The sequence below is a fragment of the Heterocephalus glaber genome, unplaced genomic scaffold (genome assembly GCF_053883595.1).
Source record: "Heterocephalus glaber isolate CG9 unplaced genomic scaffold, H.glaber_assembly_v1.0 deba00001761, whole genome shotgun sequence".
In the NCBI taxonomy this organism is placed as follows: Eukaryota; Metazoa; Chordata; class Mammalia; order Rodentia; family Bathyergidae; genus Heterocephalus; species Heterocephalus glaber.
This window is the reverse complement of record NW_028258458.1, coordinates 562,243-590,061: the sequence shown is the minus strand read 5'-3', so window position 1 is coordinate 590,061 and position 27,819 is coordinate 562,243. Positions and strand designations below refer to the sequence as shown.

Below are 27,819 nucleotides of genomic sequence, written 5' to 3'. Positions count from 1 at the left end.
TTCATAACGGAAGATTTTACTACACCATTATCACTGAAGTTAAAAGAAAAAAGTCTGTACAACGAAAACACAATTAATATCCTTATACCCTGTATCTACATATTAGATAATATACAGCATTTTGAAAGAAACATATAACATGGATAACACTGGGCAAACTGCTAAGTTTAGCAGTTAAAAATACTGTATTCAGTTGGAAGTTAACAAAACACCTCAAAAATAACAAATCACTTTGGCTTCAACCAGTTAAGGGTTACTTTTACTCACACAAAGAGAAAGTCTTAATAAGCAGTGCAGAGCTGACATAGCCTATCAGCAGCGTTGGGGAAATTAAAATCATTCTGGTTTTTCTGCCTCACTATAGATCTTTTCATTGTGTGTGCGTGTGTGTGTGTGTGTGTGTGTGTAGCTCTTTATTCTCCAGACCTCAAGGCCACTTTCCATTAGGGATGGGTAAGGTAAATAGAAAACAAGTCAGATGGCTCTTCAAGCCCTCAAAGAGCCTTCTATCTAATTCTCATAGTCAGCAGAATGGAACATCATCTTTCTGGGCTTCAAGAAAGCCTGGTGGCTTATTTTCAATATTGCTCAGACAACTTGAAGGAAATGTTTCTTTAAGTAAATACGGAGGGGAGTACAAGCATTGCAAAAGAAGCTAATGGTATTTGCCATACTAGTATAGAAACAGAAAAAAGAATCAATACAATGAAGTCCACACATTCTGACAAAAATATCACTAACAGGAAAAAAAGTATCAAAGGTATTATCTAATTTCATATAAGTAAAAGGATTCAGGAGATATTTAGAAATTCTGTACCTTTTTGGATATATAATGTACTTACGTTTTTAAAGAGCAAATTACAATAAATAGATTGCATTCAAACTTTGGAAGGTAACTTAGGGTTTATTTTGAGGAACAGATACATGTTTGTATGAACCAAAGACTAAAATTAATGATTTAGTGGTCAAACCTACAGATTAGACAATGGTAATGCTAACTCCAGACTCACTTATACTGTTATTCCCAGTATCAATTATCTTGTAGTCCCTTAGTGAAGAGTGGAGGCTAGGCATTCTACTATAGATTACATTCCTAGGCTGTTCCACCATGTAAGTGTTCAGAAGAGAAATCACTGAAAAATTTTCAAAATACTCATAGGTTTTACACCCAGGGAGAATTTTCATGTTTTTCCTAAGTGACATCCTAGAAAGCTTTCCCCCTTTCTTTGTATTCACAAGTCTTCTACCCAATGTGGGAAAATGGAAAGTCTTCCAATACCAATGATGTCCAACAGTTTTCTCCACAATAAATTCTCCTATCTTTTTAAAAGTAAAGAATGTTCAAGGCTTTCCTATGGTCACTGCAGAGTACTCCACCATCATGTACTCAGTAACATGAACACTTGTGCTATAGAGTTTTCCACATCTGATTTCATGTGTGCCTCTGAAAGGGTGATCATCATAGGAGGCTTTTTACATTCTGATGATCTCCATAGGGTTTTTCCCAGTGGGAGCTGTTACATAACTCCCAGGAGCTAGAGCTGAAGGCTTTCCTTTCATTCTTCAGGTTTTGCTGAAGAATATTAATGTGAATTTGAGCTGGAAGTTTTATCACTGAGATTGTACTCAGTAGGTTTCTCTCCTAAGTAAATTAACAGGAGAGTTACTAAATACCATTTCACACTGATTGGAAAGATAAGGTGTGTTGAAGGCTTTTCTTCATCAATTTCATGGCAAGTTTCCTAGATGGTTCCCAGTGATCTCTTAGTACTCACACTTGCTGTAATCTTCTAACACACTGTATTAGAATTGGTCTGTGTGTAACCAGTATAATATGGAGGTGAAAATACATTTTTCTGATGATAGATCATAAAAAAACTGTGGATTCTTTACTGGCACTCCCTTCCAGCACTTGCTTTGGGAAAAACTTGCTGCCACAGTGTGGAAATACCTCACCCTGTAGAGAAGCCTACATGATGAGGAACTGAAGGTCTCCTGTCAACAACCGGCACTTAGTTTCCAGACACGGGAGGGAGCCACATGGAAGTAGACCTTTCATCAGTAAAGACTAAAGACTTCAGCTGACTGCAGCTCTACCTGACATCTGGACTACAATCTCATGAGAGATCCTGACCCAGAACTACAGAACTAAGCTGTTCCTGAATTCCTGGCCTCCAGAAACTGTGACATGATGAATTGTTTACAGCCACAAAGTTTTGGGGGATGATTTTTTAGGCAGCAACAGATAACCTGTATATCTGTTGTGAGTTCTCTCAAGTTGAGAGGTCAACAAGGGCTTTCCTAGACATTCTCATAGTAATTTCTCATCCCAATTCATATCCACCTGTTATGTATTCTCTTGTGCACAGAAAGGTAAGAGTTACTAGTGAAAGATTTTCCACAATGGTTACATTCATAGGGTTTTTCTCCAGTGTGAGTTCTTAAGTGCTTCTTAACAGCTGAAAGATTATTAAAGGCTTTCCCACAGTCACTACATTCATAGGGTTTCTCTCCAGTATGTATTCTCTTATGCACTGTTAGAGAAAAGCTACTGCTAAAGGACTTGCCACACTCATTGCACTCATAGGGTTTTTCACCTGTGTGAGTTCTCACGTGCTGTGTCAGATAGGAGCTCTTCCTGAAGGCTTTCCCACAATCGTGGCACTCATAAGGTTTCTCTCCTGTATGAATGCTATTGTGTCCAGTCAGAGATGACCTTGTGCTGAAGGCCTTTCCACACTGATTGCATTCATGGTGATTCTCCCCTGTATGGATTCTCTTGTGGCTCTTGAGGTTACAGCTAGTGCGGAAGACGTGAAAACACTGGTTACATTCATAGGGTTTTTCTCCGGTATGAATTCTCACGTGCAGTCTGAGGGATGAGGGATCACTAAAGGCTTTGCCACAGTGATTGCATTCATAGGGTTTCTCCCCATTATGGATTCTCCTGTGAATAGTAAGGTAAGATCTACTGCTGAAGGATTTCCCACACTGATTACAGTCATAGGGCTTTTCTCCAGTATGAATTCTCTTGTGTTGAGTAAGATTAGACTTTGTGCTGAATACCTTAAAACACTGATTACATTCATTGATTTTCACTCCATGACGACTTCTCTCCTGTTAAGAGATGAATAAATTAATTTATAATATTTTTGACATTTCATGTTGTACAAACTGTCTCTCCCAGGAATTCTACATCATGAAAACTGATGTTTAGGCTACTGTTTTTTGCCCTGTTTAAGTCCTTAGAAGTTAAAAACAACAAATGTTTGGCTGTAAGTCTTTTTCATATTCATAAAATTATTTTTTTTGGTACCGGGGATCGAACTCGGGCCTTTGAGCTTGTGAGGCAGGCAGCGGCACCACTGAGCTAAATCCCTGGCCCCATAAAATTATTTTCTAATAATTTAAAGACTAATTAATGTTTTGAATAGCTAATATGCTGTCACATATTTAATGAAATATTTATTTCATTAAGTATTTCATGTGTGAAGTCTCAGTGAAGAAATAAGTTTGGAGCTAACTTATACTTTCCTCCCAAATCACAGTAGTTTCACAGAGTCTATTCAATGACACTATTTCTCAAGTCTAACTTTGGGTTACTTTGTGTCTTTTCTAACTTATGACATTTTTCTACTGTAGAAAAACAAATCATCCATGTTGGTCTTACCGTTTTTACACCTTTTACTTGTTCTCTTCTAAAAGCATCTTTCTTAGGAGTTAGCCATTTGGCTTTGAGTACAGTCTCCAAATCTGAAACAAAGTGAGAAGAAACTTAGGTTCATGGAAAAAAGAAATGGAAAGGTACAGAAATTAGCAAAGGTGGAGTCAAGAGATCAGAATTTTTGCAGTGAAAGGTAATTATGAAAATTTTAGGTATTAATTTCTTTTTAGAATTTAACTTATTTATTAGTACATGTTTGCAGTACGTAATGTTTACACTCCTTGTGGGGAGCTGGTACATGTACATAACATTTCAATTCCTTTTTTTCATCCTTTTCATCTCCCCCATCGCTTGATCCCCTTCTCATTTGAGAAAGATCTATCTCCCTACTTCCTATTATCCATCTTTTATTTTGCTCTTTATATATATTTTGGGTTTCTTACTTAAAAGAAACCATGAGATTATTTAAGCTTGTGTGTCTGATATATTTCATTTAACATTATGGTCTAAGGAGCATCCTTTTTCCTACAAAGGACTCAAGTTTATCTTTATGGCAAAAAAGCAAGATACTAGAAACACTGAGATTGACAAGGAATAATCAGGAATGAAAAGTGGGACTCAAATTTTAAAAAGCAATGTACTCAAGAGACTAAAATATGAGATAAACAAAAAGTTAAAGAGGAAGGAACACGAGAATCTCAACCCAAATGTTCATGTTCATCTTTGTTGGTTTTTTTTTTTGGTACCGGGGATTGAACTCGGGTCCTTAGCTTGCGAGACAGGCGGTGGAACCACTGAGCTAAATCCCCAGCCCCATGTTCATCTTTGTCAGAAAAAGAAGGCACTTTACAGAGTTTCCTGACTGAAATTAACTTATGCAATATTACTAACTCTTGAGTCCCTGGCCACACCACAGATATTTCTCACAAGGGCTCATATACACCTGGAGCTCACCTGGACAGGTCCTTGGGAGATTTCTTCTTTCCTCTATTATCACTTTATCTTCTTGCTCCAGCTGGGAGATCAGACTGGGTTTACCAACATGACACCCTATTTAAGAGAAACTACATGTGATATACAGGCTACTTCATGAGAATGGAGACAGTACGTCTCATTTACAATTTATTGTCAAGTCCCTGTACAGACCTAGGAACATAGAAGTCCTTAAGAGACTTCTGAAAAATGATGACAGCGAACTCAAAAACCCCATCCCTCCACAAAAGCAAGAAATAAACTTGCAAAGACAGGGGCACTTTCAACTTGTACTTTGGAAACTTCTCAAAAGCTTACAGCCAAAAAAAAAAAAAAAAAAAAAAAAAGTTTCTAGCAATCAGAATGTCTAGTAAAGAAAAAAAGCTAAATCTAGGTAAGAGACCATTATTACATTTTAATTGGCTCAGGCCCATTTCCCTTCCTCTGCTTTGACCATGGCTTTGAAGCCTACAGTCAGCACTGCTAGTCCTGAAGGGAACAAAATGAAACATATTCTGTGCCTGTTTTGGCCTGTCCTGGGGCTTCCTGAAGTCTCTGACTGGCTCAGGGGGTTTCCTTTATTTACCTGACTCCAAACTCTGAGGACTGAGCTGCCTACCTGCTACACATGTGAGGCACACATTTAAAGGCCAATGTACTAATCAATACTGCCAAAGGCAAGAGAAAGCAATAGAAGCAAACAAAACTAGTACTAACCAAAAGTCTGAGATGGAAGGTAGGGAAAAATTTGTAAAATCTCCCTAATATTCCTAGGACTCCAGAATGCCATGCATGTACCCACGACTGGCTGTGTGCTCAGAAAAGACAGAAGGCACTAAACCCTCACCTCTGGCTGACCTTCAGGCTCTACACAAACAGAAGTCAAAGCCAAAGAAAAGTGGTAAGCTGCTTAGCTTACTTTTAGTATTTACATGACTATATATAGACAGAACCTATCTGGAGAGACTGGGGGATTTTGGTTTATGGTTATAAGCCTTTAAAGAAATCTCTTGTGATAACTAACCTGACTCCATTTGTGCACCTGACTGCATTTGTGTCAAGTCGAGTAATTCTGGGGGGTTGCCTTCCCCTTCCTCCGCGTCTTGGGAATCCCCTCAGTTAATGCATGATAGACCACTGCACCCTATGTGAGTTTGCAACTATGTTAACTTTACTGCCTTGCAAACAGGATGCTCTGTACCTGTGTTAAGTCTGTAACTATGTTATCTTTCCTACCTTGGATAGAAGACCTGTGTGATATTTTAACTGTGTGAAACTGCTTGAGCCCCGCTGACTTAGCAAAGTCCTGCTCTTGTGAAATTCCTCTTGTGCTCCCCCCCTCCCTGCGCCCTCCCCAAATAGAAGAGCCCTTAAAAGGACCCTGCAAACTGCCTTTCCTTTGTCAAGAACTTTTCTAGCATGAGCCATTCTCGATCCCCAGCTATGATAATAGAGGAATCAATTTAATTCAGAGTGTGGCGCATCTCTATAGTTTGAACTTGCCTGGCCCTGTAACACTCAGTCAAAACACTAGATGATTATAAAGCTGATGAAAAAGAGATTTTAGTGGCCACACGTGAAAAATACAGGAATTACAAAGTTAGTTCTAAAGCATCACTAAAGATACCTACAATCAATATGTATCCATAACAAACTGTAAAACATGGGAGTAAAATCTTATTCCAGAATTGCTGCATAGGTTGAGTAAGCCTAATTCAAAAATCCAAAATCAGAAATGCTCCCAAACCCAAAACTCTTTGAGCACTGACCTTAGTTTTATCTTCTGGATCATCCTGGACTTCAAATTTGGGATGCCAGTGCCTCATTTCTTTTGAGTACCCGCACTCTGCTCTTGAGTTTGTCCTATATCTCCCTCTACTAAATCTTTGTGTTTTTTTTTTTGGTACCGGGGATTGAACTTGGGTCCTTGCGCTTGCGCAGCAGGTGGCAAAAATCACTGAGCTAAATCCCCGGTCCTAATAAATCTTTCTTATGCCTCTTTTACTAACATTTCCTGAAATTTTTTTTTTTTTCTGTGACAGGAGTCAGCAAACCTCCAGACTAATTTTACTCTTTGTGTTGGTACCACGGATTGAGTTCAAGGCCTTGTGCGTGCCAGGCAGGCAGTGCCACTGAGCTAAACCCCCGGCCCAGCATACTCATTTTAAGGGGTGTGTTAAATTCCTTATTTCGGCCTAGGGGCCCTCAGACCCACCCATGACATCTTTCTTGGCGAGCCAGTGGGCAGAAGGTAAAAGAAGAGGCATCCTTTGGTAACTCCAGCCAAATGGCTTCATTTATTGATTTTATTTTTTTTGGTACTGGGGATCGAACTCTGGTCCTTGCGCTTGCGCAGCAGGCGGCAAAACCACTGAGCTAAATCCCCGGCACGATTTATTTTATTTTTGTTCCCACTTTCTTCCAATCCCCTGCGCCTCTGAAGTGTTTTCTCTAAAGAGTTATTTTCTCCCAATCTCTTTGGCTCTGAAGCATAACTTCCCAGTAATTTGTTTTTCTTCCTCTGTCTCCCACTCAGGATTTCATCTGTCAGAAAACTCAAACCCCTTTAATGTATTTTTTTTGCTGCTTTCCAAAAAAGTGGGGAGCTGCCAGGAAGAGGAGCCTAGTGACTCCCACCACATGGGAGGGGAGAGGGAAAGTGCAATCCTTTAAGAATAAGGGATGGAAGTCTCCAGGGGTAAGATGAAGTAGGCCAGAAGAAATGAACTTAGGTAGAAAAGAGACAAGGAAATCAAAGTTTAAAAAATTGAATTTTAAAGAAAAACTGCAGCTTCAGAACACAGCCTCGGTTTATTTACTTTTTTTCCTTCTTCCAAAACAGCACACCTGGGGAACTCCCTTTCAGCTGCAAACAGGTCTGTCCACTCCCTTTTAGTTGTAAATGGTCCTCTTTCATCCATGAAGGGACTACCCTTTTGGCATTTCCCATAGGAAAAGCTCACTAAAGGTGGGACATCCTCTCCTGCTCTCTGAGACTGAGACTAGACCACAGATTATCAAATCCCACAGATTTATAGTTCCCAAGGTACATAAAAGATCCCCAGTCCCTAACTGGGTTGTGCCTCATTTCTTTGAGCACCTGCACTCTGCTCTTGAGTGCATCTTATATCTCCCTCTAATCAATCTTTTTCATGCCCCTTAAAAAAAATTTTGAGATGTTTAATCAGTAAAGTTTATGCAAATATTCCAAAGTCCAAAAAAAGTCCCCAAACTGAAAGACTTCTGGTAACAACCATTCAGATAAGAGATACTTAACCTATATTGTAATATTCCACATTTTCAGTTTTCAACAAAATAGTGAGTCAGGAAAATAAACAAAAACATGACATGAATACTTTGTCATACAATCAGCAGTACAAATCATGGGATGCAATTAGCAGAATAAATTGGCGGAAACTGTCCTAGAGGAAGTCCAAACACTGGACTTAGTAGACACAGAAAATAAATCAATTATTTTCAATATGTTTAAAAAGAATGGCAAGTGCTCACTTTGGCAGCACATATACTAAAAACAATGGAAGGAAATCAAGAAAATAAATTCTTATCAAAAGAAAAACATCATGAAAAAGATGGCAGATAGAAATTCTGGAGTTGAAAAGTACAACTGAAATGAAAAATTCAAAAGAAGTTCAAAATCAGATATCAGCAGGCCAAAAAAAACCAAAACCAAAACCAAAAAACTTGTATAGAAATAGTCACAGTTGTGTTACTCATAATAGCCGAAGAGTAGAAACAACTCAAATGTTTATCAACCTATGACTGGATCAACAAAATTTGATGTTTTCTATATAATGGATACCCTTTAGTTGTGAGAAATGAAGCAGTGATACGTACTACAACAGAGCTAAACCTTGGAAATACTATGTACATGAAAAAAGTCAGACACAAAAGGTCATGCTTTCTTTGATTCCATTCCTAGGAAATGTTCTGAATGGGCAAACTCAGGAAGGAAGCAGATTAGTGGTTTCCAGTGGCCATGAGTAGGGGAGGTAATTGGATGGTGAACGCTTAACAGGGCTAGGGTGTTTTTTGTTTTCTAGGGGTTGACTTAATCCAACTTTTGTTGCTATAACAAAATGTCTAAGGCTGGATACTTTACAAAGAAAACAGGCTTTATTTTGGCTCATGATTCTGGTTTCTGCAAAGTCCAGATAGCACGGTGTCGGCATCTTGAGAAGACGGTTTTAGTACAACTTTGAACAGAAGAGGAAAGGGAATCAGCTGCATAGAGAGAATTGAATCACAAATCATGGTCTCCCTTTTTAACAACCCATTCTCGAGAGAACTAACCTGGTCCTGGGAGACCTTACCCACTGGAGAAAGACAATATGAATCCTTTCTGCGGGCGGTGTCTCCAGATCAAATCATCTCCCACTGGGCCTGACCTGTTAAAGGCCCTATTACCTCAATACTGTTTCACAGGAGATCAAACTCCCAGCACGTAAACCATAGACAAGTCACAGCAGAAGTGTTGAAACTGTTCTGAGATTACAGAGTTGCACAACACTGTGAACACACTAAAAGCCACTGAACTATGCATTTTTAAATGATGTAAAGATGTTGAACTTTATGTTCTGTGAATTTTACATCATTAAAATTAATAAAAGTGAAAGCAGGTATTGCCACCTGAGCCACAAAGTAAACGCAGGACGGCGTCGAGCTTACCGAGCGAGGCCAGGTTCCTGCAGTTCTCCAGCATCACCTCCCTGTACAGGGATCGTTGGGATGTGTCCAGCAATGCCCACTCTTCCTGGGTGAAGTCCACAGCCACATCCTCAAAGGTCACCAGGTCCTAAACCATTGCAAACATCATGGCTCAGCCAAGGATCCCCTCAATGTGAACAGGAAGGGACCAGAGCACAAGACATGTTGCGAGGGTTCTTAGCACTGCTCGCCTTGGCTTCTGGGCTCAGTCTCAGTGTCCAGTGGGCCCACTCCCTCACTGGACCACTGTTGAGGTCCAGTGCCCTCAACACAGGGTGGCCTTCTGTACTGACTGAGCTCCTGAAATCTTATTTCCCACAGTATTGAGGGTTTAAAATTGGCCTGAGATAATGTGGAAGTAGAAGAAATACCTGGTAATGAAAAATGATTTCTCCAAAGCAATCATGAGTTGCACTAGTTAAGGACAGTCACATCTTCATGTGACTTTCCTTTAAAGTCTTTACAGCACAAGATGTCATTAGGGACTCTGCAGAGTTCTGAAAATGCAGTGAGTGCTGAGATACATGGACATTTTCTGGGCAGTTCCTCAGCCCCATCAGATGCCTGGGGATCCTTTGATATCCAAGCACCTGGTTTGGCTGTGAGGCTCCAGGCCACTGAAGGGAACAAGTCCAACTTCTGCCAGGGGAATGATGATTTGGACACAGGGAGCTCAGACTCACCTGCAACCAGCATGTCAGGAACTCACTGACCAGCCTTTCCTTCCCCGTTCGTCCTTTCTGAGGAGAGGCTGGGTATATGCAGGACTGAGCTGGGGAAGAAGAAATGAGTCACAAGAATCCAGGCTGCCCTATGTTCCAATGCCCTGGAGACTTCTCCATCCACCTGATTGTACACAGACCAACAAACATACATGTAACACATGCACTCACTGAGCACACTCAGTGCAAACCTCCACCCCCACAGAGATACCCACAGCTTCCATGAGAAACCAGGACCCAGCCCTGTCTCGCCCCAGCCAGAAAACAAGGCTCAAGGGTCTGGATGAGTATTCCCATGTCATAGATGAGGAAAGTGAAGTCTGGAGGGCATCACTGTTTTTACAGAAGAATTAAGCCTAATTCTACCACACAGGTGACACACACAGCAACACCCAAACCTCAGAGTCCCACATGCCAAGAGGCGCCCATCAGATCCAGGTTCTTGGGCTCCCAGAATCTACTTGCTGTACCTGCCTGGCCCCCTCCCATGCCTCTCTGGGGATGGGCCTTTGAGCCTGACTCCCAGGGCTGCCAGGACTTGAGGACTCACCACAAGTTGGGGGCAGGACAGCAGCTGCCATCCTGTGACTCTGACAGCAAAGCTCCTGCACACTAGGGCAGTGGAAGAACAGCAACACTCTACCTCGTACTCCCTCGGGGTGTGGGGCAGCAGCACTCTGGAATAAATAGGACACAGAGTCTGCATGGTGTGCTCCCTCTCACGCTGCTGAGGATGCGTCTTCCTCAGCCATCCATCACACCTCCTTTCAAATGCAAGTTCTGTCTTCCATGCGGGCCTTTATTCTGTTTAGCAGGCTAAGCATCATGAAAAAGGCAAAGTGTCTGTTTCTTCTCTGCTCTCACAGTACAATCAGCACAGACTTCACACGTGTGGGGACTTCTCCCTGTCAGCAAGTAAGCAATCGATTCCACAGTGGACAACAGCCAGGTGTCCTCTGTCTGAATTCAGTTTTGATATTACCTACCTGGAAACAGCGTTGGATTCCACAGGCTGGGGGCTCAGTCCCCAAGGCCACCCCCACCACTTCAGATGGCAGTCAGCCCCAGGTCGTTCTACCTGTGCTTCTGACTGAGGGCTGTAAATCAGGGTTCCTTCAACCCCTTCTGGAGGTTTGATTAAATTCCTTGAGCAGCTCACATCATTCAAGCAAACACACTTACTGTTCCATTGTAAGGAATATGACAAGGGAGATGGTTGAAGAGATGTACAGGGTGAGGTATGGGAGAAGGCATGTGGAGATTCCACCTCCCAGGACCCTCAGCCATGCAGCTGTCTGGAAGCTCTCTACTCAGGACTGCTCCTGTCTCCCTCAGCTGGATAAGACGCTGCCTTCCTTCATGGTACCATGTTCTTTGGGTTTCTATGGAGACTTCACTGCACGGGAAGGACTGCACACAGACTGCATGGGAGACCCAGCAAGGCCTGTCTGTTCAGTCTCTGTACAGCGTCCCTTCTTTGAAGATAGGGGCAGGACCCTCTTCAGTGAGGAGGGCTGTATGAACAACTATCAGACATGGTAGATCAGAGTACTGCTTATGGCTAGGTGAAGGCGGGGATGACTCGAGTCCCTGTGACCTACCTCAGGGAAAAGAAATTTAGTCTCCATGGCCTGCTGAGAGGAGGAAGTTTTGACCCTGGAACCATAGATGAAAACCCAAAATGTATACTGTATGTCATAGTTGGTGAAGCTTATCTTCTTGTGTCACCAATGGTGGGACCGATACTCACTGGTCCAGTGAAAACCTTGACTTCCCTGAATCTCGTGGCACATTCTTCCCATCCAAGCTGTTGTCACACTCTTGTCAACAACTTGTCATTCCCTAGAGACTCTGGCTCCTGACTCTCATTATTCCTTCAACCTCCATGCCCACCTCAGATGACAAGGCAGCCTCAGGGTATGGGGAGTGTCAACTCCAATGGTCCTGGCTACCCCACCTCAGCCCCACATTCCCATGGGTCCCACCCTGCCCACGTCATCTCTGGCACTACCCCACTGCTGGGCAAAACATTCAGAAATTCTCCTCCCTCTAACTTCTTTTTTCTTCTGTGTTCATCTTTTTTCTCTGACTACACGAAGGCCACATTCTACCCTCTCTCCTATTTCCTTGTTTGTCATTAGTCAGTTCCTTTCTTTATTTCATACTTAGCAGGCTCAGATTTCCTCATCCCTAATGTCAATGGATGTTCTGGCCCCAGCCTAGACCCCCCCAGCCAGCCAGCAGAACTACAGCCAGGCAGATTCTAATCACCGCCCTGGTCAAGGCCACATCTGCGCAAGGACTGTGACGTGGTTACCTCTGGACAAGCAAGGCATCAACATGAAAAGAGCACTTGACTTTGGGGGAAGGTCCCACAGGTCCACGTAGCTTCCCTGTCCTCAAACGTATAATCTCTGTGGGTCTTCTACACCCGTCTTCTCCCAATGGCAACCAGCTTCCTAAGCAGATCCCAGTCCCCTGGTGGTTACTGCACAGCCCCAACACACTCAGAAGGAGGGTGACCTGGGCACCCATAGACTGCTGCAGAGGTGACAGGGAGGACTTCTGAGGCCAGGTCCCAGAAGGAACTGCAGCTTCCACCTTGGTCTCGTGGATGCCTCGTCCAGGGGAAGCTGACTGGCTTGGTGGGAAGACATTCTAGCTGCCTCCCACCAAGCAAGTGAGGAGTCAGAAACAAATCCTGGAGCACCTTGAGCCTTCAAATGGCCCAGCCCCAGGTGGTGGCTTCCTGCAACCTCCAAGAGTCCTGAGCCACAGCCTTCTGACCATACCACTCCTGAATCTCCGAACCACAGGCCATGAGCCACGATAAATTGTTACATGACTAGGGTTTGGAGCCAGCTGTCAGGTGACAACAAATAATGAATCACCTCACGCTCAGAGATAGTCCCACATCCTATTTCTCAAGAAGGAACCCAAGGCTGGGGATTTAGCTTAGGGATGGGGATTTACCTCAGTGGCACCGTGCCTGCCTTGCAAGCGCAAGGTCTTAAGTTAGATCCCCAATACTGCAAAAAAAAAAAAAGAAGGAACCCACCTTGCAGTCTTACCAATCAAATTCCACTCGGGCCTTGCTGCCCTCTCCCTCTACTGGACAAGGTGCTGCCTCCCCTCTGGGGTGACTCTGCCCCGGGTTCCATCTCCGGCTTCCTAGAAACTGTCTATCTCCAGCCTTCCCTTTTAAGTGTTTCCTCTCGCCACTCAAGCTAGGTCCAGGATCTGTGGCAGTGAAATACACCTATGCTCTGAGCAGTTTTTCTTCCAGTTACTGGCCAGTCTCCATCCATCCCTCATCCCAGCTAAAATTTTTCACTGTTTCCTTTTCTCACATCCACTCTCTCCCGCAGAGCACCGTCCGGTGTCCACCACCATGGTCTCCAGGACAACACCCCTGATGGAATCACTGAGGTTCATGAACGGTGATAAGAGATGCAAGCTGCAGCTCTACTGGTAATAGTCCCCATCTGTCTGATCGGCAAAGACACCAGGGACCACAGCCTTTGCTGACAAGGCTGCACAAAGAGGCTTTCTTCCACCTGGCTGGGTGTGGCTCCTATGGGAAGAGCTTGTCAGTGTCAGGCAAAGGTGCAAACACATTTATTCTTTCCCTGTTGATCCCACTTCCAGGGATTAGCTCAAAGATACACAAAAAGTAAAAGTTATTTGGAAAATTATTCACTGTTGGCATTGTTTATAACAGCAAATGGTTGAAAATAACACAACCAACCATCAAAAGGAAACCAGATGAATAAACTATGGGACACCTACATGAGGAAAAAGCATGCAGCCAGAAACAAAATAAAAACACATCCGAAAAATGGAAACCAAGACTTTGTAAATAGGCAAGTGGGGAGGGGTTGAAGGGAGGGCAGGATATGGGAAAAATAGGAATCAAGATATATTATGTAAAGGTACAAATCTCCAATGATGAATGTCATTACATTGTATACCTAAAATGTACCAATAAAATTAAAACAAAACAAAACAAAAAAACAAACCCGAAAAGATCTCTAGGTACTGGTAGAAATTACTATCTCTAATAAATTTAAGTTAAAAAAAAACACCAAGGTACAAGGCAGGGTTTACAGAATGTTTCCTTTTTATGAGAAGGGAAGGTCTCCTCCTTATAGACACAAAATAATATAACTCCATAAAACCAGCTTCTTGAGATTTCTATGTGTGATCTCCCTGTACTCAAAAGAAAGCAGTGAACGGTGTCTATGGGCAGAAATGGGGACAGAGACATGGAGTTTGTGCCATGTGAAAAAAATGTGATTATAGGGAGTCTTTGACCCTTGGGCCTTGAGGAAGACAGATCAATAACTTCTAGCCACCAAAAGAGAAAAGGGTTGTCCAAGTTGTAATCCCCAGAAGTTGTATGCTTCCTTATTTTGGAAGAGAAATTCTGCAGATGCATTTAACATATGGACTTTGACTCAGTGGTTCTGCCACCTGCCTCGCAAGAGCAAGGCCCCAAGTTTGATCTCTGGTACCAAAAAAAAAAAAAAGGACTTTGAGATGGGGGGATTGTCCTGGATTATACAGGCTGGATTACATAGTTCCCTAAAAAATGAGGCAGGAGAGTCAGAGTTGGAGAAGGAAATGTGACGACAGAATCATGTGAAGGTGAAGGAAGTGGTGACAGAGAGGGAGGGAGAAGACAGGGAAAGACAGACAAAGAGAGATCAGACAACACAGTATTACCTTGTTGGTTTTAAATATGGAGAAATGCAAGCCACTGAATGCAGATAATCTCTATATGATGGAAAAGGCAAAAATGGATTTACCCTAGAGCCAGTATCCCTGTGACTAGAGGAAATTCAGGCCTGTGACTCACTTGGGACTTCTGACCTCCAGCTGCAAAAGAATGAATCTGTTTTGTTTCAAGCCACTGTAGTAGTCTGTTATAGTAGCCACAGAAAAATAATACAGTCTCTCTCCTCAAACAGGGAAACCAGGACTGTATGGGTGGTCAGCTGACGCAGACTGCTCTGGCAAACTTCCCTGCCCTTTCCAGCATAGGATGTCTCCTTTCTCCTCATTAAGGATGGATATGCAGTCAGGTAGTTTTAGTCACTGGCTGAGGCACAGAAAGGGGGTTGGGATACAGGCAGTTCACTGTGCCCTAAGAGAGAAGCCGGCAGAGGAGGAGGTGCTAGGACATCTTTGGACTCTGAGTCCTTTTCAAGGTTGTCTGGTAGCTGAAAATTGTGCTGAAGGCAGGAAGGGTTCCTAGTCAGTTTACAGATTTTCTGACACCTACCTTGCCCCAGATATGCTGATGCTGGAAGACAGGCACAGAAGATGGGCCACTTTTTTCCAGTACTGCCCAATGAACTTTCAATGGTGACAGAAATGTTGATTCTCCTCTGTCCTACGCAGTAGCCACTAACAAGCTACATGTGGCTATTGAGCCTTGCAATGTGGCTCATGTGACTGACATAATGACTTTTTCATTGTATTTAGTTTTCACTGGTTTAAAAGAAATAGCTCCATGTGGCTACCACAGTGGATGGTCAGCACTAGGCATACTCGGGCCTGACTTAACTTCAGGATGTAGGGAAAGGTTCTGGGAGAGGCAAAGTGAGGGTGGGCACAGGCTGTGGGTGAGGGGCAGGCCGAGGTTTGCACAGATAGGAGCCAAGTGCACACGAGTACTCTGTGCCATCTGCCAAACACACACGGGAATGGGAGCATCATCATTCTCAGTTCTACATTCCCGATCTCATCTTTCTACCTCTTTCCTACTCCACAATCATCACTCAGGCTCAGGAACTATCCTCTCCTTCCTAATCTACTTCTTTACACTGCCTATCTTGCCTCTTTTTTTTTTTTTTTTTTTGGCACTGGAGATCGAACTCAGGACCTTGAGCTTGCAAGGCAGGCGCTGGAACCACTGAGCTAAATCCCTGGCCCCCTATCTTGCCTCTTAAAAACTCTTCATTTGGAATCCTAAGGTCTGTTTTACCCATGGGCTTAAATCAAATGGTGCATCACATCATCTTCCTGTTCCCGTATCTTTGGTGTTCTCCCACTGGCCTGAGAACAGAGTCTAGAGTCAATCCAGACTTCTGCCTCCCACTAGGATCTGGAGCACACTTTTTCCCCTCTGCCATCTTGACCTCAGCCATCCTTGTCTTCCCTGGGCTCTATCCTGCTCAGGGGCCTCTCTTGTACAGTTCCCTGGAGCCCCAGTCTAACCCTACAACTAGCTAGATCTAACCTTACCTTTTCCTCGCAAGCTAAATATTAGTTGTTCCCAAGAGACTTCCCTGTCCCCTTAGCCTGCATCCCACAATACTCTTATCAATACTAATTCTGTTAGAGTGGACATGTCATGGAGGAGGTAGGACAAGGTCTGTTTTTGTTCTCCAGGGTATCCATGCATCTGGCCCAAGGCCTGGCTCAGAGGAGAACAACCATCCTGGTGCGAACACTGAATGTCCTGTGCCCTGGAACGCCCTCAGTCCTGAGTAAATAGGTCTGGCTGGTCACCCTAAATGGTGTACTCAGAGGGTCTATTGCGTAACTAGCAAACATGCCTTCAGTACTCTCACAGGAAAGCTAGAGTGAAAAAGACACACATGCAGATAATTAATAAAACCCCACAATTACACATAAGATTACTTACGATTCTCTCCATTATCTACACTGCTATTTCAGAAAAAATCTGAGAAAGCTAATTCCTACAGAAGGCAAGGTATTGAGGACAATGTTTTTTGGAAACTAATGCTTTACCCTTCCATCTACACACTGTTGCTTCAGATTTTTCCAAATGTTTTAAGTTTTATTAGAAAAAAAAATCCCCGTCAATTCTATTTTAAATTTCTGCTTCTAACAGAAAGACACTTAAATAATCTCTTTTGAAATTTCGTGGAGGATTATAGGTGTTTAGTAGTCAAATGGAATGAGCCTGAAGAATACTGTTAGTATTTAATGAGAAGACTTGTAATACTACAAATATAGGTAAGTATTTTATATGTTTCCTCAAAAATCCTGAAATTTTTAGTATTATGGCATGCAAGAAAGTTTTTATTTCTCTACTTACCATAATACTGTTTTGAATATTTGCATTTGACTATATTTACTTATTTACACACACACACAACCATACACACCTTAGTACTTTTCTCTTGAATATAAGCGAAATTTTTCTTGAAATTTTTCTTAACCCCCACTAAGGCTCCTTGTAGTTACAATGCAAGCAACCTGCTGGGACCCTGGTGTTGTCAAATTCCACAAGATACTCGCCTGGTCACACAGAAATCCACGAATCAGTGAGAAGGGGTGGGTAGATTCTGATACTGGTTTCCACCCAAGTCTAAGCTTCAATGATGCTCTTGCTGTCTGAAAAAAAAAAAAAAAAAAAGGGGAACAAAGATTGTTTTTGATGCCTTTTACAGGGAGTAAGGTGGTTGTTGCTAAATATAGAAAAGCTTTTCTTTTTGTGTTTGTATTTACCAATTCAATGTAATAAAGACTTTTGGCTGGGACTGGATTTACCTGATTCCTAGTCAGGCATGGGAGAAAGCAAGTTGATGTTGGACTTGCTCATTTGACTGACTGGAGGTTTTTGGTTTTTTTTTTTCATGACTATAGACACTGCAAACATGTTCTGTGAGGTCCTCTAAGTGACTGAGCTTATATAGTTCACTCGGAACTTCAGAGATTTTAAAGCCCCTCAGCAGGGCTTCCTAACCTCGACACTATAGACAATTCTTTTTTTGTGGGGCGGTGCACTGTGCATTATAGGATGCACAGCAGCATCTCTGGCCTTCACCCGCTAGATGACAGCAGCACTGGTCCCCGCCCCAAGTCTGTGACAAGCATAACTGTCCAGACTCGGCCAAGTCCCCTGGGATGCAGGCTGGCGCCCGGTGAGGGCGACAGGGGTCCCTGCAGTGGCGATGCCAGCGCTGGGTTCCGACCTAGAGGACCCTTGAAGAGTCCGAGGCCTCACGGCAGGGAACAGGGTTCCTTAAAGGACAGAAGGATGCCGAGCCCGTGGCCCGGGATGTCTGGGGCCCCTCTCCAGATTCCTACCCGATCCCCCTTCCGCTCACCGCGTCCGCCCCTCCCTCGGGGCCAAAGGCTCAGACTCACGGACAGAACAGACTCGCCGGGCTGCGCGGGACCCTCGGTTCCTCCCACAGTACGGCTCCGCGCTTCCGCTTCCGGTCGTAGGCGGGGCGCCCGCAGCTTACTTCCGGTTTTGGCTGTCAGTTGCGGAGGGTGGGGTTCGAACTGGGCTGCGTCGGAGGAGCGGGAGAGGTGACCGCCCCCTCCCTTCTCAGGCGAAGGTGTTCTAGGCGCTTAGCACTTATGAGGTTGGGCTCTGGGCTAGGTCAGCCGCGAGGAGCGGGGTCGGTTCTAGGAGCGAGGACCAGGCCAAGGAACCCGGCTGTAAGCAGGGACAAGGATGTGGGCGGTACCAGGCCTAAAGGCGCTGACAGTGGGCGGAGACCAGTTGTGAGGGCGGGGAGGTGGGCGTGGGCAGCCGTGGACAGTGCTAACTATAGGAAGAACCCAGTTCTGGAGGCGGGACTTTGGGTGAGGCTGGATGTGGGCGGAGACCAGTTCTGAAGATAGAGCGGTTGGCTGGAACCAGGCTGTGGGTGGGACTAGACGTGGGCAGAGACCAGCGCTGGGGGTGGGGCAGGAGGTGGAGACCAATTCTAGGGGTGAGAACTTGTGGGTTGTGGGATGGGGTTGGTATAGTCCTGGGGGTGGGGGTGGGGGAGGGAATATTAGAGATCAGCTGAGGGAAGGTGGAGGGGAGACTCCTTGGCTCCCTAGACGTACGCTTAACAAACTTTTCTTCAGTCTGTCCTGATCGCACAGCCCAATAAAATCAGATTATATATGCACATTTCCACAACTTGGCTTTCCCAAGGCAGAAGATATCTTAATGTAAGAGCTTTAGGGGCATAAGAGGGGATTAAGTCATAGATTAGTGCATCGGAAAACTTCGAACAGTGGCATGAGGTCAGTAAAATGTTCTCATTCCTGTCAGTTTCTCAGTTCTTTTGCCCAGAGATAACATCGTTTCCTTCCCATCCTTCCAGATGTACTGCGTACATGTATGTACGTGTGTGCATGTGTACGAGTGCTGTAGATACTCATGGAATAAATGCTTATTGTGCTGTTTTAATATCTGCGAGTACAGACTGAACAAAGCAGACGAAATTCCCTGCACTTGGAAGGCATGGACTTTAATTATAGGGTGAGCAGGGAGTGTGAAGAATGAATGTGATAAAGGAAAAACATGGTGGTAAGTGCAGAGGGGAGAACGAGGGGAACAGTCTTTAGTGATCTTCCTGTTGGCTGAATCCTTCCTGAAGAAGCACAAAGCCTCCCAATTCTAGTTTTTCAGGCAACGAGGTCTCTTTCCCTGGCACGGTTTACCAGGACCTTCCTGGACAGAGCACCAGCCACAGCCTTCTCCACTTTCACTACACAGTGCCTGCTTTAATTATGGGGAGAGGGGGGTCTGGAATTATGGAGGTGGGGGGCTGTGGCAGCCCCGGGAGAGGGAGCTGCAAAGACTCAGCAAGGACAGATGTGGGAGGCTGCTCAATTTCCCAGTGGAGAGCTCTGGACTGAGTAAATAGAATAAACAAAGGATTTTGTAGCATGATTTCATCTAACAAGAAGATAAATGATCATGGCATATTTTTCTACTTAAATCAGAAAACCATTTCCAAGCACTGGTAGCTGGCACAAAGTGGGACATCTTTGCCTTTCTCACGCAGGCTCCTTACCAAAGGTTTTCTGTTTATCCTGCAGTGGAGGTATATTGCATGAACCATGGGAGGTGTAAATCAACTGATGGCCCTGAACCTCATTCTTGTGGGGTTCTCAGTCTCTCTGGGCCACATCAGTGGCTCCTCTTTCTGCTGTTGTTAAATTCTTTACCGGATTTTTGGGCAACACCTTCTTATTGTTCTTCATGAGAATAGACTCCCTGACTCCACACTCCCAGGCACTTTCTGCTTAAACTTTTTTTTTCTTTTTTTTTCTGGTACTGGGGATTGAACTCGGGACCTTGCGCTTGCAAGGCAGGAGGCAGAACCACTGAGCTAAATCCCCGGGCCTCTTTCTGCTTAACCTTGACGTTGTCTTCCCTCTGGTCACCATCCCCAAGGTGGTATCAGATTTTCCCACAAGGAGAAAGTTCCCTCTCCTTTGGGGATTGTGCAGCTCATATATTCTTCTATACTGCCACGTGCTACTCGCTGGACATGAGGCTCCAGGTGTGCCTGCTCATCGTGGGCTCCTCCTGGCTGGCAGGTGTGCGCAGTGCTTCCATCCAGATCCCTATCACCCTGCACTTCCCCTCCTGTGCCTCCTGCATCATGGACTATTTCTTCCTCTAGGTGCCTTCCTCTGCGGATGAGGTGGCGCTGTCCACCTTTGTGGTGCTGATCTTGCTGCTTCCCCTATCCCTAGTCGCCACCTCCTATGGCCATGGGTTGAGGGCTGTTCTACGCATGCGCTCAGAGGAACCCCGAAATGAGGCCTTGACCACCCGCTCCTTGCACACCACCATGGTGGGGCGCTTTTACGGTGCATCAGTGCTCACGTACCTGGTGCCAGGCGCTTACCTTAGCCCACACCTGGACAACACGATGTCCCTCTTGTACAACCTTATTACTCCCATGCTCACCTACAGCCTGAGGGGCCTGGAGAAGCAAATGACTTTGGTCAAAGTGCACAGCGGAGCTGGATTCAGACAAAAGCGATGACCACAGAGACCTGCTTGTCCGTGTCCAGTAGTCCTTCAAATCCTCAAAACACTCCTTTTTAGTGCAGCTGCTACAAGGTTAAATGTTTGTTCAGCTTTTCACCCTGGAAGACTGGTTAGGTTCACATTTACATCCCATTCATAAACGTTCCATTTATGATGTAATGACATCGCTTCCTAAAGGGCCCGCCTCCTGATACCAAAACATTGTGGGGGTAGGATTTCAATATAGGACTATTGCAGGTAACAAAAATTCAGTCCATAACAATTACCATAGTATTTGAAGTAGCATAATTCAGTTTTCTACCACAATACACCTTCTTACCCTTGTGGTCTTGCATCAGTTTTATTCAATACATATGCAGTGTTTATATTACTATGACTCATTGTATCCATTCTGAAGTTTCCTATCATAAGCTAGCCTCTGTACCTTTTCTGATTCTTCAACATGGAGTGCTTCCCTCCCATCCACTGGTCTCACTTACTTTGTTTTTCCATCCCATTATTTTCTTGGCAGACTACTCACATATAAACATGCAGTACAATTGTATATGGTGAAAATGTTAAAAATCCTGTCACTTTTTTTTATTTTCAAGAATTTAATGTTCACTAAGTGATCCAACAACAATAGGGAATTTTCTTATCAGAATTAGAGCTGACAGGGATATACTTTTTTGTCTAGCAAATTCTTTGTATTTAATCATTTTTCCCTTTAATATTTGCTCTTGGGTCTTCTGCTGCAATTTCCTCATGTCAAATGAAATGTAATCTTCATAATTGCAATAAGAGAGAAGATAACTCTGTGGAGGGAAATTATTCAAGGCAGGAGGACTAAAATTACCAGTCTTAATTGGTTTTCTATTTCTATTGGGTACACGAATTGTCATTTGAGAGCTGGGAGTACATTTTAAGCTCTTTGGGGAGCAATAATGTGTTTGGAGAGGGACCAGGGAAAAAACAAGATAAATTATTGTGTTTCAGCTTGAATTGCTACGTAGATTACAAGAATATAAGGATGAATAATAAGGACCATTTGCTTGCTAATGATCATGAAATTACATTCCGTTGAAACTGTATGTAAAACTCACTTGGAAGAAGTATGCAGGGATAGTCTTGGATCCAGACCCACCATGTAGGTCTGTTGCTTCAAAACACACAAACTGGAGGTGATTTTTGGTCATCTCTTGCTTAATATGCTTCGTTTTCGAAGAAAGTTGAGGTGGAGTCAAAATTTGAGTGCTGTTCCTAGCACGATCGGAGTTTGGGTGAAATTCACCAGCCAGGGTTGTTAGTTTAGGAGGTGATGTTTTTGTGGTTATAGTCAGATCCTGGGCATCCTTGTCATTGTGTGACAGATGGGATTCAGCAGGTTCCTCTCATTTGACGTGGATGTGTTCATTTCTGCTGCTTGAGTGGAGCAGAGGTGTGGTTTGGTAACTTTCTTTCCTGTCCTTCTTAATTTACCGAGCCTGCTGGCTTCAGCCTCACTACCTCCATCTTTTGCTGTGTCCTAGTAGCGACAGGATCTGAATCCAGCCAGATGACCCCAGAGCCCTGTGGGGTGAGCACGTCCCTGTCACAGTTTTTTGAGACAGGATCTCACTGTGTAGTTTGAGCTGGTCATAAACTCACTATGTAGCCCAAGCTGGCCTTAAACTCACAGTGATCCTCCTGCCTCAGCCTCCCAAGTGCTGGGATTACAGGCGTGTGCCACCATACCCAGCTTTCTCTCGCTTTTTGAGACATACAGTGCATTATCATTATCTACAGTCATTTATATTATTTTTGTTTTTGTACTACACTCAGAAATGTAATTTATACTTTCCAATTACCCCACATCTCAATTTGTCAGCCGAATTTGGTCAGATAGACCTACTCTCAGTGAGATTTTATAAATTTCCAGCTATAAAATAACATTCACATATTAAAGTTATTCCAAACCTATGTAGAAGTTTTTCTACCTCAGGAGTTTATCAGATGAATAGTAAAATGTTCCTTTGGGACTAATAACAAAGGGTCATTGTGACTTTGTCCAGGGAAGCAGCTGTGGAATGCTGAAGGAAGTTAGAACTTTGGCATGGGTTGAGGAGTCGGTTAGAGAAATACGGTACAGATGTTTTTCTCAGCGGTTCATGCTAAGGAGAAGAAACAGAAAGTGGTAGTTGAAGAGAGATCCTAAGAAGGTGAGGCAAGAGGTTTCTGTGTAGCTGAGAAAAATTTAAACATATTTAAATGCTGATGAAGGATTTAGTAGAAAAAGGGACACTGAAGATACAGGGACTGTGCTGGGATATTAGAGGCATAGGGTTACTAAGGAAGAAAAGAATGAGATTCTGATTGGAGGATGAAATAAAGGTTTTTCAATATAATTAGAGGACATTTTACAACAATGGAAGCTTGTAGATTTGGCAACTAGATGCCTAAGATTTCTTTTTAAAAAAATTAATTTTATTGGTACATTTTAGGTATACAGTATAATGACATTCATCATTGGGGATTTGTACCTTTATGTAATCTCTCTTGATTCTTGTTTTTTCCCCCTTCCCCTGCCCTCCCTTCAACCCCTCCATCCTTCCCTATTTACAAAGACTTTGTTTCTATTTTTTCATTTTCTCATGTTAATTCCATTCCCTTCTTTCCTTTCCCCTACCCCTCCCACTTCCCCTTCCCCTTCGCCCCTTTTCTTCCTATTTCACATTATCTATTATACCTTTTAGTCCTTATTTACACTTCCAGTTTCTCACACCAGAGACTATTCGGTATTTACATGTGTGTCCTATTTATTTCACTTAAGAGTATCACCTCAGTGAGATGCCTAAAATTTCAAGCTAGTAGTTTGCAATTTCCCTGTGAAACATCAGGCAAGTTTTATGGAAACTGGAGTATATATGAGTAAAAAGGAAATGAGAACATTTGAAACAGTCTTTAGGGAAAACCTTGAAGAGCCAATATGCCAACACATTAAAAGAAAGTGACATTTCCAGGTATTATGCATCTTTCCCAGTTGATGCTGAATATTTTATTTTATACTGGTACCAAAATCTCATATTATATGCTTTTTCTTCAGTGATTGCCGTAAAATGGCAGTAACTACGAAATGGCAGAAGATAGCAACCTTCCAGGTTTGAAGCTTCACAAGGCAGGTAAGATGAGTTGTAAGGAATTCTGAATTATTCCAAGGGCATTATTGAGGCCATGGACCATAGAATCCAAGGCTTACAGGGATGGGGGGGGAAGGTTGGATACTGGGTAGTGAAATTCTTATACACAGGAATAAGTTATATATGAGCTATACTATGAATATTTAATTTAAAATGTATTATAATAAAAGACACATTGTCATTTATCTACTTCAAAATATTTCCACTCACATCAAGGACACTTATCTCATAATTCTTGCCACTTTCTGAAGCCGTTCGGGAAATCCTCTTTCATGAGTGTCCTTAGTTGCGTTGTTGTGGATGTCCTGAATCCATTCAAAATATTTACCTTTCATGGTTATTTTGCTATTGGGAGAAAGCCAGAAGTTATATGGTGCCATGCCCAGTGAATAAGGTGGATGAGGATGCACCATAATGTTTTTATTTGGCATAAATTTCCATAAACTTTTGGAATCAAGTCAGGACTTCTAGGCAGGCATGAAAAGACACTCACAAAAGAGGACTTCTGAGCTCTGTCAGAAAGTGGCAAGAAGGATGGGATAAATGTGTTGGAAGTGAGGCGGAGTGTTTAGATGGTGACTAATGGCCACAGGTCTGTTACTGTAATGAATTAGTTTTAGTTTTAAACATTCATCATTTTGGTCACACGTTATACACATATATTTAACGATGCCTATTAATTATATAGAATATTTGGTTTTATTGTGGCATTTTCTTTTCTTTTTCTTTCTTTGTGTTCCGGGGATTGAACCCAGGACCTTTGCACTGAGCTATATCCCCAGTCCTTTTGTATTTTTTATTTTGAGACAAGCTTTCACTAATTTGCTAAGTTGCCCAGGCTGGGGTCTATTTGTGATCTTCCTGCCTCAGCCTCCCAGAGTGCAGGGATTTCAGGAGTGCACTGCCTCACCTGGCCCATGTTTCATGCATGCATGTAACATATTTTGATCACTTCCAGGGCTCCGTTATTCTCCTTTTCCCTCCCTTCCTCCTCCTTACCCAAATCCCCTTCCTGTTGTCCAACAGTCACCCAGGAAAGAGTGCTAGTATTGATGGAATGGCATATAAACTGATTGATCTATTTTGCCCAAAACATAGACATAGTCTACATTGCTAATAAGTGGTAACAGAAGACAATTTAAGGAAGAAAATAATGTTTACAACCTGAAGTCTGGTACAAAGGAGAAAAACAACTGGTTGACTCATTTTGGTGTTTGCTATCTGCTCGATAGTTTGGTGTGGTAACAGGCTAGTTGTTTCAACTCACAACCTAGAATGGAGAAAGCACAGTCTAAGTTAAGACCATAGCCAGAGCCCAGCAGAAGGTGTCATTTCTTTCCACTAAAATTTCCCTTAACCTTTCTTGTCTTTTGTTCTGTTTCTAGATGTGTGTTTCAGTGATCTCAGTATTAACTGTCTTTAATATTTAAGGGTCAGTGGTATGTTTGGGAAGAGTAAGATGGGAATGAGCCGGGTATGGTGGCTCACGCCTGTAATCCCAGCACTCCGGAGGCAGAGGCAGGAGGATTGCCTCGAGTTCGAGGCCAACCTGAACCACAAAGTGAGACCCTGTCTCAAAAAAAAAAAAAAAAAAAAAAAGAGTAAGATGGGAATGTACACAGCCTTTCTTATTGAGATTTCCTGTTACATATTTAGTAAGTTTGTCAACGTCTACCCCTGTTTTCTTTCATCAGTAAGGATGAATTCCAGTTTTCTACAGCACGGCAGGGTGACTACAATTTACAATAATTTATTAAATGTTTTATAAACAACTAAGAATTGAGCATGGTGGTTGGTGGCGCATGGCAGTAATCCCAGCAATTGGGAGACTGAGGCAGGAGGACTGTGAATTTGAGGCCAGCTTGAGCTACAGAGAGAAACCCTGTCTCAATGCAACCCCCCAAAAAAACCCCACAACAACCTGGAAGAGAGAAATGTAAAGATTCCTAACACAAAGAAGTGATAAATGTTGGAGGAGGTGGTACTGCTGATTGCCCCGATTCAGTCATGGCTAAATGTATATATGTATTAAATTTTATGATGTACCATATAAGTACTGTATGCATAATTAGTGTATGTTAATTTAGAAAAAAGATGAAAGTGTAAGGTGAAGATGGAGATATATAGTTGGGAGTAACTCTTGTTCTTAAGGAGAGGTATCTATTTTATAGGTGTTTGCATGAAGAAGCCAGAAATCAGAAACTTGTGGTTGGCAACTATGTTTTCTAAATTATTAATTTTAAGCATGACTGTTTGGGTTGATGAAATGTCAGGGGTTGGGAGTGACTCTCACAGAGTGGGGTAGTTGAAAATTTCATTCTGACTTTTGTGCTGAAGGAGCTGTGAAAACCAAAAGGACAATGGGCCGACTGACTGAATAGTCAAGTAGCAGAAGAAGGGCAGCATTGGGGAATTAGAAGAAGACTGGAGACCATATGTCATGAGAGACAGGGCCAAGTTTCACATAGTTGAGATTGATAGGGACAAAGGGAAAATAAAAGGAAAAGAGGAGAGTGCTCTGCAAGATGACAGAGGAAAGTTTGGATTTTGAGTTGTCTGCACCTGACTCAGATTGGGTTATTGATGTCCCAAGATGCTTAATCAGATTTAGCCCCAGAGGAGGAGAGGAAGGATGGAAGTTGGAAAGAGCAGAGAGAATTACCTCTGATAATTGTCACACAGTTGATCCAATTTCACCATTTATGTTTAATAGGGTAAGAGGAAAAGAAGTATGATGGCCAAGATTTCACAAAGGAAACAACGTGACTGCGTAAACCAATCAAAACCAAAGTCTGGCTTAAGCATCTCAATTCCCTTGAGAATGTCCAGTTACGCATTCCAGAGACCAGTTACAAGAATTACATCCCATCCAGACAACGAGGTCAGATACCATCAATGGGAGGCAAACTTAGACAAACCCCAGCAGGTCTGCTTGTATAAGAGACTGCAAGGACTCCAGGCCTCCAGTAGCATAGGAGAACTTTTAAGTACTTTAGACCTTGCCAAAACTTTGCGCACACTTGTACCTAGTTGCACAAGTGCATCCCTGTCAGAGGCTCTGGCTGGTGGTGTGCGGTCCAGCTCTCTGCCTGGCCTTGGCCTGTCTTCCCATGCAGTGGAGATGATTCCAGGAATGGGTCTGGGTGTGCCCCAGCTCCTCTGCGAACAATTTCTGGTCACGGAGGAAGACATTAAGAAACAGGAAAGAAAAGTGGAGACAGCAAGAGAAAGACTGGCCATAGCACTGATTGCACACAGACTAGCTAGTGAGGGAGAGACAGTGAAGGGGCCACAAAAGGTGTCTTGATAAACACCATGAAAAAGAAGATGCTAAAGAAGAAACAGGACAAGATCCTATTTTAGCACCGCTTTGCAGTGATCATAGCTTTGATTTTTTTTTTTGCTTTGATCTCTCAGAACTTTAAAATACACCAATACTTTTCTTTATTAAACTCCTTGGTGCACCCCAAGAGAATATGAACAGTAGTTTCTTTTCAAAGGGAGAGGTTGGGTTTCAGGTGAGGAGGGTAAGATTTTTCATTTTTGTGTTACACTCCCATTTTCACTTGCTTTTATGCGATTTATTTGCATTCTACTTATTTATTATTTATTTATTTATTTATTTATTTATTTATTTATTTATTTATTTTTTGGTACCAGGGATTGAACTCGGGTCTCTGTGCTTGCAGGGCAGGCGGCAGAACCATTGAGCTAAATCCCTGGCCCTTCTACTTATTTTCCTTTAATTATGTAGGGCTGAGAATGTGCTCAGTGGCAGATTGCTTGACTAGCAGGTGCAAGATGCTGGCT

General features: G+C 43.1%; 2 protein-coding genes and 1 pseudogene across 13 annotated transcripts; 2 read left to right on the top strand and 1 right to left on the bottom strand.

Moving 5' to 3' along the window:
• Positions 1 to 18,343, bottom strand: Znf558 (zinc finger protein 558). Of its 10 annotated transcripts, XM_013065836.3 has the most exons (9): positions 18,168 to 18,315; positions 17,356 to 17,451; positions 10,634 to 10,760; positions 10,045 to 10,133; positions 9,323 to 9,449; positions 4,619 to 4,714; positions 3,671 to 3,753; positions 3,067 to 3,117; positions 1 to 2,800 (listed from the first exon to the last, which is right to left on the bottom strand). In XM_013065836.3, exons 3-9 carry the CDS (start codon positions 10,662 to 10,664, stop codon positions 2,795 to 2,797), a joined length of 483 nt encoding a protein of 160 aa, XP_012921290.1. In that variant the 5' UTR covers positions 10,665 to 10,760; positions 17,356 to 17,451; positions 18,168 to 18,315; the 3' UTR covers positions 1 to 2,794. The 10 variants fall into 10 exon arrangements, 8 of the variants coding, with proteins under 8 accessions (XP_012921290.1, XP_021100900.1, XP_012921289.1 ...); XM_021245241.2 differs by having other exon boundaries at positions 1 to 3,117; XM_013065835.3 differs by having other exon boundaries at positions 1 to 3,117; positions 18,208 to 18,309.
• Mbd3l1 (methyl-CpG binding domain protein 3 like 1) lies at positions 18,329 to 27,562 on the top strand. Of its 3 annotated transcripts, none has more exons than XM_021245256.2 (3): positions 18,329 to 18,507; positions 23,916 to 23,991; positions 26,723 to 27,562. In XM_021245256.2, exon 3 carries the CDS (start codon positions 26,741 to 26,743, stop codon positions 27,314 to 27,316), a length of 576 nt encoding a protein of 191 aa, XP_021100915.1. In that variant the 5' UTR covers positions 18,329 to 18,507; positions 23,916 to 23,991; positions 26,723 to 26,740; the 3' UTR covers positions 27,317 to 27,562. The 3 variants fall into 3 exon arrangements, with proteins under 3 accessions (XP_021100915.1, XP_021100914.1, XP_021100913.1); XM_021245255.2 differs by lacking the exon at positions 18,329 to 18,507 and adding an exon at positions 18,650 to 19,089; XM_021245254.2 differs by lacking the exon at positions 18,329 to 18,507 and adding an exon at positions 22,836 to 23,031 and having other exon boundaries at positions 26,723 to 27,561.
• On the top strand, positions 20,219 to 22,703 carry Or2z1 (olfactory receptor family 2 subfamily Z member 1; annotated as a pseudogene).
• Positions 27,563 to 27,819: the final 257 nt, after the last annotated feature.

Excerpts from the sequence above, each read along its gene's own strand:
- Znf558 (XM_087201803.1), bottom strand. The coding sequence starts at position 10,664 with ATGGCAGCTGCTGTCCTGCCCCCAACTTGTG. Across the intron at positions 10,134-10,633 it reads TGTCCTGCCCCCAACTTGTG|CTCAGTCCTGCATATACCCA; the intron begins GTGAGTCCTCAA and ends CTTCTTCCCCAG. Across the intron at positions 4,715-9,322 it reads CAGGAACCTGGCCTCGCTCG|GGTGTCATGTTGGTAAACCC; the intron begins GTAAGCTCGACG and ends TCTCTTAAATAG.
- Mbd3l1 (XM_021245256.2), top strand. The coding sequence starts at position 26,741 with ATGATGGCCAAGATTTCACAAAGGAAACAACGTGACTGCGTAAACCAA.